This window comes from Diachasma alloeum, unplaced genomic scaffold (assembly GCF_001412515.2).
Source record: "Diachasma alloeum isolate Michigan unplaced genomic scaffold, Dall2.0 Dall_scaffold_00366, whole genome shotgun sequence".
NCBI classification, from domain to species: Eukaryota; Metazoa; Arthropoda; class Insecta; order Hymenoptera; family Braconidae; genus Diachasma; species Diachasma alloeum.
The window spans coordinates 38,381-53,640 of NW_021680505.1; the positions used below are offsets into that span (position 1 = coordinate 38,381).

Genomic DNA, 15,260 nt, shown 5'->3' on the forward strand with positions numbered 1-15,260 from the left:
CGGTGTGCATAAAGTTCAAGGTCGTGTGTAAAGTGAATTTCGAGTGCGTAAAACGAAGCTTTACACACACTAAACGGTTTCGAAAAGTGAACTTTTGAGGCACGTAGTACCAAAACATCTTACAGAAACTTCCCGTCTTATTATGCCTCCAAAATCAAAAATTCTTGAACGTTCAACAATTTTTTCATCACGCTGTGACGAAAAGTGAACTTTTCGGCACGCTCCGCGTGCCTAAAAGTCCAATTTCCGCCACATTGTGATGAAAAATATTGTTCGTAACTCGTGAAATAGTATATTTCGTAACGAGTGCAAAAAAATATTTTTTAGCTCGTGTTTTTTGGCGAGTGTTTTTTCACGAGTTACGAACATTATTTTTCATCACAATGTGGCGGAAATTGGACTTTTAGGGACGCGGAACGTGCCGAAAAGTTCACTTTTCGTCACAGCGTGATGAAAAAATATTTTTTAACTCGTGGGATTATATAAACCTCCCACTCGCCAAAAAACACTTTTTTGCACTCGTTACGAAATATACTATTATGAAGCTGGTGAGTTATTTCTACGTTCCGTTCCGTAAAATTTCTCAATCGTTGGGGAAAAATTATGGAACGACTTGTGGTCTCAGCGGTGAGTCATTAGACGGGTGATTAATTTTTACGGAACAAATCGTAGAATTTACGTGGCGATTCGTACAATTTCAGTTCCGGCTCACCCTTTTTATTGAATTTTACTTCGCTCCCGGATTATGTTTCGAAACGTAATTTTTACGTTTTTTTCTGGTAATTTTTATTGAATTTTTCTCCGTATTGCGAGCTTGACGCACGCGATACGGAAAACAACCGCTTTTTACGCACACTAAACCGTTTCGAGAACTGCATATGACAGTGAGCATGTCACTGAGTAATGTCTTATTTTTTTCCCCATCAATTTTCCCCCCCACTGATGGCGGGTTTCCGAATGGTTTGCAATATTAAAAATGTTTATAGCTTTACAACACTAACTAGCAGCAAAAATTGCAGATATTTACTACCACACTGATAGAATGATTCATTTATTCCAAACAAGATTCGTTAACTATTAACGAATGGTAGAGTTGAATATGACCAAATGAATATTCGTTAATAGTTAACGAATGGTTCACTGGCGAAAGTCAAGTCAAACAAGGCTCCTCAAATATACATTCTATAACTATTAACGAATGAACATTTGATGAGACCGAATAGACCCTAACCTCCAACCAAAATCCATTCGTTAACAATAACAAATCCGTTCTATCAGTGCACCTGGAAGCAAAAAGGTCTATGATTCGTTTTATAAATTTCCAACTCCTCTATTCATACGGAACTTTCTTTAACTTATTCGGCCGCGGAACCGGCAACAATCACGAGATATCGATGAGTTTTTTTTCTCCCCTGAAATACTGCGAAACCATCGGAATTAAAGTTACGAATATCCGTAACGACTGCACCGCTGTGTCGTGCTGTACAGGAAGATCCACCCGGCGAATATATATCATGTACAAAACTCTCGGATTATTCGAGCTGTCTTTCCGCGCGGCATGGCACGGCCAGTACTGGTGTCCTTCCTTTGTGAAACATTTTTTCTCCCTTTTACTTCGGTCTTTCACTAAAAATCAGAATGGGCAGAGGGAGAGATACAAGGCGGTAATGCACACGCGATCGGAGAGACAATATTCAGGGATTCGATGATAACTGCTAAGTTTTTGGATTTTAGTGGGATGCAGAGAAATGCGAGTTTTCTTAATGAATAGTGCTCGACAGGGATTTGCGATTTTTAGGATTTGACGAGGAGAATGGAAATTATGAGAGGATTCAATTCTTTATGAAAAGTCACTTTTCATTTACTATCGTAAAAGTTAGCAAAAGTTCGACTTTATGCACAAAAATCTGTAAACGAAAAGGGACTCTTCCAAGCACGTGTTTTAAAATTGTATATACACGGAGAGAAAAATACACCATAATTCCGTGAAAGTCCCTCCAAAAATTAGTGTGCTACTCACTAATGCTGGGACATAACAGGGGGTCACCAGAAAATTCGTATGTGGCACCCTAAGTTTTACGGGCATCGCGCGAAGTAGTGGCGCAAGTCCCTCTAAAAATTGGGCTGCCACATTCGAATTTTTCGATGACCCCCTGTTATGTCCCAGCATTGATGAGTAGCACACTAATTTTTGAAACATTTTCTTCTCAGTGTAGTAGAGTTTCCCTAACTTCTCTACTCTCCAACTTCTCAGTGATTAGCGACAGCGGGGAGGGTGTTCCCCCACTCTGAGCACTCCAAGCGTGCGTGAGTGCTATGCGTATATCTCTCTGCGCTTGGTGAATGCGCAGTAAACAGTCTTTACTCCCGTACTTTTTTCGTACTCCGTGTGTCCCATTATGAACGCAGCAGCAGTATCAAAAAATATTTTTCTGTACTGCTTCTCACGATTTCTCGTCTGGAAATTGGTATTACATACTTCCCAAACTCGAAAACTTGAAAATCACTACAGAAAAATATTGTTCCTGGGCTGTTGCGATGGGGTTTTTTTTTACTCGTGTGGTTGGCCACTCCTCGCCTACGGCTCGGAGGTCAACGCCACACGAGTAAAAAACCCCATCGTAACAGGCCGGAAAAATACTAGTTCGACACATGTGAGACGACAACTTTCAGTTCATGTGATTAGCAGCGCCCGGCTTCGCTTTGAGTCGCCAATTTCACACCTGTGAAAATTCCGTCTCACTCGTACTGAAATATACTAGTATGTCACACGACGATAATAGTATTTTTCCGGCCTGCTGCGATGGGATTTTTTACTCGCCTTCGGTTCGGACTCCAACGTCACACAAGTGAAAAAAACCCATCGCAGCAGCTTGGGACACGATTTTTTTCTAGTAATTTTCAAGTTTCCGAGTTTGGTTTGCAATACCAATTCCCAGACGAGAAATCGTGAGAAGCAGTACAGAAAATGTATTATCTGACTCATGTGATTATAATCCTCGCCTTCTGCTCGAGGATCAAGTCGATCGGCTCAGCTTCCAAATTGTCAATTATTTAATCCACAGTCCCCCCATGCAAAAATATATAAAAAATACATGTAATATATGCTAATTTAATATATTCTTCGAATATGTATAATATTTATATAAAATATATAATTCTGAGAATCTTTATTTTTCCATATGGGTCAATTAAAAATTTAGATGATTAATTATTTTATTGTTCTTCAAATTTCAATGAAAATATTAATAATCTAATGATTGATGCCCATTCCTGCTTGTTCTCAATTTTTTCAACAAAACTTTATGATTTTTTCTTGGAAAGACATTTCAACTTGAAAATCCCATTAAAATGAATCTTCATTGTGTGTAGTAATTCCGAAGAACAAGATAAAACATTTAACAATACCGCTGAAGGATCTGACAAGAATTATCACAACCATAAATATTGCAATACCAAACTCATACATTTGTTCCGTAACAGCTATTTATATGCGTGTTCGTATACAGTACCGATGTGAGGAATGGCCTACGACCGGCTGCGATCAAAGAGACGTTGCGCGGATAAATAAACACAACCGGTGGATAATTGCACGCCGCATTTTCGATGCATTTTTTATTTATTTTAATTTTAACGTTTGCGGGGTCTTTTTTGCGCGTTGTACGTATTTATAGCGCTCTCGCGAACGGGAAAAATTAATGATCGAGAATGCATTAAGAGAATCTAAATGGTCATAAGGCATTATACGGAAAGATGTTTGTAATAAATGAATGAGCATCTACCGCGTAATTTCCAATAATTTTTTTGTCGCCGATGATGTCTACCTTTAATCCTGAATTAATGATATTTAATAAAGACTTGTTGACAAAAAATACCGGTGTTATCAGCTTTTTATCAGCCTTATAAACTTCTCGGGAATTCTATCTTATCGGAAACCGGTTCTCCTGATCCCAGACGACTGCAGTTTATTCGGATTTTTTTGCGCGATAAAATGAATACATTGTATTAAAATTAAATATGTGTCATTTTCTATTTTTACAGATGAACAGGAACGAGTGCAGAAGAAGACCTTCGTCAATTGGATCAACTCTTACCTCTCCAAGGTAATGCAAGATTCATCAGTTGAAATATTATCTCACTTTATGAAAAATAATTATATTTTTCTTTCATTCTTTTTTTTTTCAATGGAAGATATTGAATAGAAAATATTTAATATAAAAAGTTTACGGAATTTTATCTGCCGAATTTTCTAGCGTACAGAGACAAAAACTGGGATAAATATCAATTTTGACATTATTTCTGAATAAAAATGTGAAATGTCGATCTTTCTGTTTCAAAATCTTGCACTTGAAGTTTTCAGATTTTTCAATGATTTCATTCATTCCCAAAAAAAATTCAACAGTCCCACAGAGTCCGACAGAATTTCATCACAATTTTGTTTCCCTCTTCCCTCCAAAAGTTTAGCATATACTCACGTAATATTGTGATCGAAGTCACGTCAAGACGTGACGCTTATGGGTTATCCGTTATAAAGGGAAAAAGGCTTGTACCAAAAACTTGTAAACTACGGGTATAACCCGTGCCTGGCTCTCGATTCCCTTGACTTCCGGATCCTTCAAAACTATAACTCCCTTTAACCATCCCTCCCCTCCTCCCGCGATACCCCAGCACTTTATTCCTATCGTGACATGCATGTCATGAAAATAGCGTGCCTCTAAATACTCTTCCCTTTGAGGAAGGCTTAGCCGAATGTGTACCCGTGTCTACTTCAATTTGGTAATAGATACGCAACGAGAAAGACAAGTTTCGGCAATTCACCGTTTTTCCCGAGGGACTATTCAAAGATGTAATAGGGAATTTGCATGATTTTTTTTTTCAAATACACCACTCTCCTGCGTGCAGTAATGCTGAACAAAAAATACCAGGATCAATTTTCCTCGCAGGTTTTACTAGTTAATATTTCGATTACTCAATTAATTATCATTCAATTAGAAATTATTTTTTGCATTTTCAAGGATTCAAAATGTTCGGTAATCACTTATTGTAATCGATAGAATCATTTGTGTGCATTTGAATGAGATCACATTCTGCGCATTTGGTAATCAGGATAGTCGCTTCCACGGAGAGAAAAATTCAATAAAAATTACCAGTAAAAAATATAAAAATTACGTTTTGAAACGTAATCCGGAAGCGAAGTAAAACTCTAACTAATAAAAAGTGAGTCGGAACTGAAATTGTACGAATCGCTACATAAATTCTACGATTTGTTCTGTAAAAATTAACCACCCGTCTGATGACTCACCGCTGTGGGGACAACAAGTCGTTCCTTAATTTTTCCCCAACGATTGAGAAATTTTACGGAACGGAACGTAGAAATAACTCACCAGCTTCATAAAAATTGTTGAACGTTCAAGAATTTTTGATTTTGTTGGCAGAATAAGTCGCGAGGTTTCTGTAAGATTTTACTTCTTCGGCAAAAATACGTGACAATTTCGTACTTTTGTTCGGTGATGAACCTGGAAATTCACTGAACGTTCCAGATTTCTTCTCTTCCATTCCTATAAAAATTGCCGGAAAACGATTCCCTATTGCGGATTGCGTGAATTGTTCCGTAATTTTTATTGGATATTTCTCTCCGTGTAACGCTAAACAAAAGATCCCAGGATCGATTTTCCTCGCAGGTTTTACTAATTAATAATGTGATTATTCAATTAATTATCATTCAATTAGAAACTATTTTGCTTCCGAATGGAAGCATTGTAATGGTTCAAGTTTAAGTTTTGGATTTTTTGTGTTATATCGACCCATTATGATCCAAAAAGTCCGACAATGCATTTTTTAGACCGTGTCCGTATGTGTGTGTATGTATGTGACAAAGTTTTTCGTAAATTTCTCGCTAAGGAATCGATGGAATTAAATCATTTTTTTTTCTTAACTGAAGGTATTGCTAAGCCCTATCCGTCGCCATTAATTAAAATGTAATTCATTTATTCACTTTTTTAATTTTCGCATGTTTTCAAAATTCAGTTGTAACACGATAACTAAAAAAAATGTTCTAAATTCATTGAATGAGAGCTTAAAAAAGTCGTTGGGATGTCCTTTCAACCAAGTTTAAAGATGAAAGCGATAGCAATAATCGTTATTTTGATTGCTGTGAAATTTTTCAAAAATTTCGTATTTTTCGAAAATCAGAATTCCGCAGATATCTCTGGATATTGCGCTTCAAATGAATTCAATCATAGCTTAATATGTTTGTTTCAATGCGACTATGATGAAGTTAAAAAATGGTTACAATAACTGCCTCGATTAATCTGATTTTCAGGATAATTTTTGAAAATTTAGAATTTTTCATGAATTGACCTGAAAGGTCGCTTTGTGATGGTTCCTTTAAATGTGATGTTTCGAATGCATTCAATTATGTATAAATGAAATATTCCTAATAATATTTCATCGAAATTTGGAAAATTTTTAGCATTTCATTAAGTGAAAAATCTACAACAATTAGTCGGAAAGAAATTAATTCAATTCAAGAGAATAAAATAGACTATGAATAATATACAATGGAAAAAAATAAGCAAAATGACCATTCGAAAGCATATTGCTAATTTATTAGCAAAAATAACTATACTATACGCAATACAGGAACAATTTCCCACTTGTTTTGTAATTTCAAGGATTGAAAATGTTCGATAATCACTTATCGTAATCGATGGAATCACTTGTATGCATTTGAATACGATCACATTCTGCGCACTTGGTAATCAGGATAGTCGTTTCAGCAATGGTAATCAGCGTAATTAATTTTATGATCCTGGATTATCGATAAAAATTTTGTAATCATTTTCAATTCGACTGTGAGTCGCCCCTCCATGGACTAATTTCGTTATTTGTTTTTTAAATCTACGTGTTATTTACTTTTTTTTGTATTTCTCTGTTTTCAGAGAATTCCACCTCTACGAGTGGATGACCTAATCGACGACCTGAAAGATGGCACTCGTCTTCTTGCCCTTTTGGAAGTTCTTTCTGGAGAGAAACTGGTAGATTTTATTTTCTCAAACTTTTTGATTCTTCGAGAGACCTTGAAATTTATCCAAAATTAACAAAACGGACTCCAATTATTTCTCGCGTCATGCGTTTATTTTCTGAAAATCGACGCGAGACTTAACTTTCAGATAAAAAACTAATCGGGAAGAAAATATTTGGAATCTATTTTGTTCTTTTGGGATAGGGTCGTGGGCGTTTAACGAACGGAAACATTTCGGTAGCGAAGTAGTAAAAATCATAGTCAGAGGAAATTCTCACTTACCGTAATTGTATACTTATCTTAGAAGGGCAATACCACTCGCGAGGGTAATAGAACGCCGCTTTTTTCTAAAATAAATTTTCAAACAAATTTCCGGTCTAAAGTTATCAACATGTCTTTCAATCGAAGCACTTTGATATTGATAAGTTGCACCTAACAATAATTAAGGTTTACTCATCTTCATTGAGATTTGAAGAATAATAAAGTGATTGATAATTTAAATTTTTCAATTGACTATAAGTAAATATCAAAAATAAAAAGTTGATTCTCATGTTCTGCCTATCAATTATTTTCAATTAAATTTTTGTCAGAGTGAATTTTTTTACTAAACTCCGCGAATTAATCACTGAAGCCCAACAATAAAAAGCTATTAGTTTTCTTGACAATGAAACGTCAAATTTACGTTGACCCTCATTAATTTTCGAAAATTATCCTCCCTTTCCGTCTGTGTATTTATTCTTTCTTTTGTAAGCCATAAATTGCACATGTATTTTCATGTAACAAAATTGATGATGCCCATTAATTACAGCCAGTGGAAAGGGGCAGAAACCTGAAAAGACCCCACTTCCTCAGCAACGCCAACACTGCACTACAGTTTTTACAAAGCAAAAAGGTAATATCTCCTTTCCCAATGCCTGAATATCATTTTTACTTTTCTCATTTAACTTTTCTCGTTGATTTCTAGATTAAATTAGTCAACATAAATTCATCGGATCTAGTCGACGGACGTCCGCCAGTCGTACTGGGTCTCATTTGGACCATCATCCTGTACTTCCAGGTAAAAATAATGAATTTCTGAATTGAAAAATAATCATCAAGAGAATATTTGAGCCGTACAAAATGTGCACTGGATAGCATTCATGATTGGTAGACAATAGCTGCTTATGAGTAAGAAAAAATCAGGGGAGGCCCTTCTGAAGTTAAAAAATTCTGCAATTTCTAAATAATCGTCATGAGATCTTCTCGACACGTGGATACACTTAATGAAATGTTGAGTGACCATAGGAAATCGTCAGATGTGGAGAATTGAATGCATTAATGAGCGCAGGGATGACCATTAATACTAAATTTCATCAATATTGAAGGAATTTGCGACTTGCATTGATAAAGGTTTAAATATTTTCATCAAAATATAAAAATAGTATGATATTAATAATTTAAAATTGAGATTGATGATGAAATGAATATTTGATAATATCGATCTGTGAATTTTTCATTAAGGGGAGACTACTATGAGTTTTCAACTTGGCGGGCTATTGGAAGACGATTTCTCATACATTGAAGATCGATTATATGTGTCTAAAAATGAATAATTAGTCAAAAAATAATAATTCAGTAGCGAAGTGGTAAAACGGTTCAAGTCGACTCATCTCCCAGTTAAGTTTTTGAGGAATATTTTCGAATCTAAGGGAGATAGCGGAATTTTCGTAATTACATTCGTTGTAGCTCTCAATCGGGTCTACAAAAAAGGTTATAATAAAAAATTTGATATCTCCCTTAGATTCCGAGATATTCATTGGAAACTGGTCAATAGTCAAAATCGACTTATACCGTTTTACCACTTCACTACTGAATTATTTATTGTTTGTTTGTACCGCAGACGCTAAAAATGTTAAAAATAGTCCAGGGCCTTCCATTTTTGAGCTACAAAGGTTTTTTTTTTCAAAATTTTTGAAAAAATATGTGCAATAACAATTACGAATTAGTTTTTTGACATTCAACTCCTGCATAGCTAATTTCGTAATTTTTCTAATAAAAAATAGCACTATTCATGTAAAATAGCCTGAAAAATCTTTCTGAAAGAATCGAGAATACATTTTTAATATTTTAAGGATAATTTGTCTGCTTATTTTACATTAATAGTGCAAATTTTTATTTTAAACAAAACAAAATAAGCCTCGTAGGAGTGGAATTTCAAAAAACTAATTCGGAATTATTATTGCACACATTTTTTCAAAAATTAAAAAAAAAAAACCTCTGTAGCTCAAAAAATGGAGGCCCTGGACTATTTTTAACATTTTACTTATTCGCGTGTGCGGGGCAAACGAACAATAAACAATATTTTTTTTCGCACTAATTATTCGTTTTTAGACATATATAATCGATTTTCAATGTATGAGAAATCTCACTCCAATCGACCGCGACTTTTAAAACTCAGAGTAGTCTCCCCTTAAGTAAATAATTCGAATTTCTTAAACGAGATTACCAATTGACCAAATAATCGGCAATCTTCCTACCTAAATTATTGATTGATCAATAAAATAGTTCAGAATTTGAATATTTAAATTGATGATTACTAAAATGATTAAAAATTTAATAGTGATGTCAACTAAATGACAGATTCAAAATTTAACAGTAATTATGATTTATGGATATGGCTATTCCTGAATGAGCGATATTTCTGATGCTTATAAATGAAAAATTAATCATTTAAGGCCCGTGTGGATTACCTTTCTAACGTTATTTCGATAGTTTTTCCATCTTCATAATGTAAAATACATCACAATTTTCGTTTGATTTTGCATCACGCAGAAGTCCCTAAAAATTATGATTGTACAATCAAAAAAGTAAACAAAAAGTGAACATTTTCAAAGAGCGTTTTTAATAAAGATTAAGAAATATGTCCGATAGAGAGGAAATAGTGAATGGATAGTTTGTCACGGTAACTAACGATCTGACAGCCATTAGATACATCAAATTGTTAATTTGCAATTTTCTCCCTATTGGGTTTATATCCGAATATTACTCAAAAATTCTCATTGAAAATGTTAAGTTTTTTTTCAACGTTTTTTGATTCCACAATCATAATTTGTGGGGACTCTAGGGCTATGTAAAACTGGATAGCAATTGAAGATCATTTAAGATTATCAAAATAAAAAAAGGAACCAAGGTCATGTTCGACACACAATACACCCGGGCCTTAAAGGCGACACTGGAGAAATAAAAAATAAAAGAAAATCCATGGAGGTTCTCTATTGACAAATTTTCACGTCAGTAGGGCCTCCCCTTAAAAAATATCACGTAAGAATCATTGATAAATGATTTTAGCAGCACCATTATCATTCCTCCTTGGAATTTTCTGTACCAAAAATCCACTTTTTCTTGAGACCAAGACCAAAAAAAACTAAATTCGAAGGAGGTAACTGCACTGACATTGACAAAACCACAAGTACCATAACTAAACCCTAATGCTGACTTATTCTAACAAACAAGCTACGGTCAAAGGATCGAAGAATGGTGAGTACTTACCTAATCCTGAAAATGAATAACGACTTGCCATTGGATCACTGCATGACGTTGCCTATCAGCCGATAGTTGCACCAATCTCTCATTTTTGACTGTAACAAATGAGATAATAACGAAGTGGTGAATATCACTGGGAGGATGCCAACTAGAAATGGGAGGTGATGATTTTGATTGAATGATCCGCAGATTGAGGAGAACACCAGAGCACTGGAGTATCTCGGCCAGACGTGGGGCAGCCAGAGCAGTTTGGAGAGTTTAGGGACTCAGGGATCAGTGGCTAGTGAGAAAAAACGACTCAGCAGTGAGAAATGGAAACAGGGAGCCAGGAAGACTCTACTTCAGTGGGTCACCAATGCATTGCCAAAGTGAGTCAACTAGGGTTGATGCCATTTTTCTTTCTGTCAGATTCGATATTTTTTTTTTTCAATTAATTGTTTATAATCATTCTCTCTGCAAAAACCAATACAACCGATGAGAATCATGTCCCAATTTATCAGCTGATAAATTTTCGTATTACGATGAATGATTTGATCATGTTCTAATTGTTATGCTCACGGAATAAGATTTTACGACACACTTTAGAGTGAGAATTTCTGGAATTCGATCTCATCAATAGAGAATATCTCAATAGAATAAGTTGTATAGAGAAATCTAATTCTATAGAACATTTTCTATTGAACATTTCAATAGAATCAGCCAAAAACTAATAGAAAGTTCAACAGGAATCCGATAGATTTATCCAACGAATTCGCCCGGTTTTTCTATTAAATTTTTGTGTACGTGCGCCCATGCTTAATACGATGACGAATGAAGTTAAATAAAGAAATGAATTAATCACGTTTCCAATGTGATTAAATTTCCTCATCATTGTCACCCCTTTACGCATATCAGAACGTCAATATATTCGTAGTGACATCAGTTACCATCTTCAAAATGTCTAATACTACTGTCTGACTTCACCGCATTTTATCGTCAACACAAACTATCTGATAAGCCCTACGCATATGTGCACATGTGATAAAATTTTATCACAGTCATACAAACATACCTGACCTTTTCGACCTTCTCCATCGCAAATCAACATAAGAATGTTTATTTTGTTCCCCACTAAATATAGCTTTCACTCGTTCACATCCAAAAATAAATGACACATAATAACTGACGACTTTCCAGGGAAATGGGAATAACAGTTCGTGATTTTGGCGAGAGTTGGAGAGACGGCAATGCTTTCCTGGGAATAATCGACGCGATCAAACAAAATCTTGTCAACATAGCGGCGATGCGGGGAGCAACGAACCGCGCTCGATTGGAAACGGCTTTCAATGTTGCTGAAGAAAAATTGGGTATTGCGCGGTTACTGGATCCTGAGGATGTCGATGTACCGCAGCCAGATGAAAAATCTATCATGACCTATGTTGCACAATTTTTGCACAAATATCCAGAGCCAAAATCATGCGATAATGACTCGTTTGCTACTGTACAGCAGGAGTATGATGCCCTCCTTACTTGGCTCAATGAACGCACGAGAATGCTTGAGCAGCTTGACAGAACTCACTCGTTTCCATCGAGTTATTCTGTAAGTGGAAGGTTTCATGGAATTTCTCAATTCGGGGGATTTGATTTACAGCCCCCTGCCCCCAATTTTCCTACGACCATGTCTACCGCGCACATTTCTTCCCCAAAAACGCATACTAGCACTCATTTTTCCCCCTTTCATTTCCCTCCAATTTCCCCAATAAATGTAATTTCAAGCAAAAAACATTTTTTATTAGCTATTTGTTTTATTAAATTTTGTTTATCAACTTTTTTGTTATTATTGGGAGTACTGATGAGAATAGTAATTTTCCATTCAGTAGAATGGAAAATTATTGAGAAGTTTTGACGGGAGAAGACTTTGTCAATGGCTGGATTAATTAAAATGAAAATGAAACAGCAAAATCCAAAGTCCAGCGAAGGCCCAAGGGGAGACGCAGGGGAGGAAAAAGGAAAAAATAAGTGCAATCGGCCTAATTTAACGAATCGAACTATAATACGAATAGAAAATTATTATTTTCATCAGTACTCTCAATAATAAAAAAAGTTGAAAAAAAATTTTTGCTTGAATTGCGTCAAATAGTTGTTTTTCGGCTGTTCCTTCGAATAAAAATTGTTATTTAGGGCCGGGTTGGATTATTGTTCGAAAGTTATCTCGATTGTTTTTCCATCTTCATAATGTAAAATATATCACAATTTCCATTGGATAACACCGCCGAAGTCCCTAAAAATTATGATTGCACAATCAAAAAAAGTAGAAAAAAACCTGAACGTTTGCAAAGAGTGTTTTTAATAAAGATTAAGAAATAAGTTCGATGTAGAGGAAATAGCGAATGGATAATTTATTATGGTAACTAACGATCTGACAGCCACTGACTACTGTGACAAATGATTAATTTGCAATTTCCTCCCTATTGGGTTTATTCCCTAATATTATTCAAAAACGCTTTTTAAAAATGTTCAGTTTCTTTCAACTTTTTTATGATTGTACAATAATAATTTTTGGAGATTCCAGGGCTATGTAAAACTGAATAGCAATTGGAGATCATTCCTGATTATTAAAATGAAAAAAAAAAAAAAAAAAAAAAAACAACCAAGATCACGTTCCAAAGATCCACCCGGGCCCTAATTAAAAAAAAAAATATTTTGTACTTATCTTTTTGTAATTGTTTTGTAATTATTTTCAAACAAACTCATCCATTTGACTTAAATAAACTTCATTTGACTAAAATAAATCATTTTTCTGTGGATATCAATCCGCTAAATTAGTAGTGAAGTCATCAATTAAGCATATTAAAAATACTCAAAATATCACTTGCAATTTAATAATTCTAGGATTACGCCGCAGTTCGTGGCGAAACGGATGAGAAATCCATTCTCTACAAGAAGCTTCACCGCCTGGTAGACACCGCGAGTGTCATCAGCATAACCCGCGACTCGTGGAAGCACATTCAGATCCTCTGGGAGAAGCTCGAGCTTCTGCTGTTAAAATGGCTGTGGCTTTTGGACTCATCCCTGCCAGGAGAAATCGGAGAGACCGGGCGCTGGCTAGCACTGGCCGAGTCCCTCATAACTTCAGACCACAACATCCCCGATGAGATGAATGAAACAACCGCGGGAATAATCTCCGAAAAATTAGAGGAGCACAAAAAGTTCTTCCTGGACCTGCCGACCATGATGGAGAAGTTCCACCGCGCGAAAACCTCTCAAATTGCTCGTCAAATTCCCCCAGCACAACTGGAGAATATGGCGCAACGTTTCGAGAGCCTTCCCGATCGCGCAGCCAAGCGCAGAATAAAACTCAAGTTTTTGGAGCACAAGTGCTGTCTCGTGGCATTCCTCTATCTCGTAGAAACAAAACTCAAGACCTGGAGCATTAAATACGGCACCGAGGACCAAGTAAATCAAATGCTGGAGCAATACCGAAATTTTGTCTCTCGAAATAGAATTTTCCAGGAATTTCAGAAAGCTTATCTGGACATGCAACAAGTCGTGGAGGAGTACAAGCGCGATGGGGGAATTGACAGCAAGGAGGCGCAGAACGTTGATCGTTTCATGTTCGAGACTTCGGAGAAGTGGAAGAAGATCTCCATGGATCTTCGTTGTGTGCAGAGCATGCTGGAGGAGGTGGTGGCTTATTGGCGCCGCTGGACCTCGATTTCTCAGGAGTTTGAGGCCTGGCTGATTCGCGCCGAACCAGCGCTCAAGTTGCCCGATGAAGAAAAGATGGAGTTCTTCCAAGATATAGGTAAGAGACTTGTTCAGCGATTTTAGAAACCTCACTCCCTTGAACACGACATTAAACAAAAAGGTGGAGAATTGCTTTCGTCACAACATAGCCAACATATTTTTGGGAATAAATTAGCAGTTTGCTTCCGAATGGAATTTCTACGACCATATATTTTAAATTAAATTCACTGATTCATTTACCCTAGTCTGGTTACCAAATGCGACCCTGTGACTTTGGTCACCTCCGCGGGGGTCGCCGCCGTGTTATTTAGACTTTAGCGTTGCCGAATTCACTCTACACTGGCCGGGTGCGTTTAGCGAGTTTCCGGCAACGTCGCGTCATGGGCAATTTCATTTAACATGGAAAAAAATAATTCATCTGTCGGAAATAATTTGTTTTCTTTAGGAATTTTGGGGAATATGTTGTTTTAATTTTTTGGACACTTCAATTGACAAAGTCAAATTTTTTCGGTTAGCCAGCCAATTGGGATTAAAGAAAAACGACGCGCGGCGGACCTTAAGGATGTATTACACCCTTTTCGCTAAAATTCACGTTTTTTTGAATTTTTTTGGTAAATTATGGATGGGATTGACGTGAAAAAATATACCGTTTTTGCGGTTTATCATTACTTAATGACTCACGAAATTTCATGATCATGCAATCATTTTCCTGCGTTTTTTCTAAAACTTTTCGGAAATCCCCAAAACTTTAGAAAAAATGCAGGAAAATGATTGCACTACCAAGAAACTTCGTGAGTCAGTCAATAATGATAAAACGTAAAAACGGTATATTTTTTCACGTCAATCCGATCAATAATTTACCAAAAAAATTCAAAAAACGTGAATTTTGGCGAAAGGGGTGTGGTACATCCTTAAGGATATCCAAGTGCTTTTGCTATGTGTTCTCGAGTGAAATGCTATGTTACTTGTTTCGTTCAACATCAGTGCT

General features: G+C 36.0%; 1 protein-coding gene across 1 annotated transcript in view; it reads left to right on the top strand.

Annotated features, from left to right (window-relative positions):
* The window catches only part of LOC107041462 (nesprin-1), a 132,323-nt gene that overhangs the window by 9,248 nt on the left and 107,815 nt on the right, over positions 1 to 15,260 (top strand). The window contains exons 2-9 of the mRNA XM_029126333.1: positions 4,042 to 4,103; positions 6,942 to 7,037; positions 7,833 to 7,916; positions 7,989 to 8,081; positions 10,517 to 10,540; positions 10,736 to 10,914; positions 11,723 to 12,125; positions 13,418 to 14,330. Coding sequence (XP_028982166.1) covers positions 4,042 to 4,103; positions 6,942 to 7,037; positions 7,833 to 7,916; positions 7,989 to 8,081; positions 10,517 to 10,540; positions 10,736 to 10,914; positions 11,723 to 12,125; positions 13,418 to 14,330 — 1,854 coding nt within the window. The remainder of the gene's footprint in view (positions 1 to 4,041; positions 4,104 to 6,941; positions 7,038 to 7,832; positions 7,917 to 7,988; positions 8,082 to 10,516; positions 10,541 to 10,735; positions 10,915 to 11,722; positions 12,126 to 13,417; positions 14,331 to 15,260) is intronic.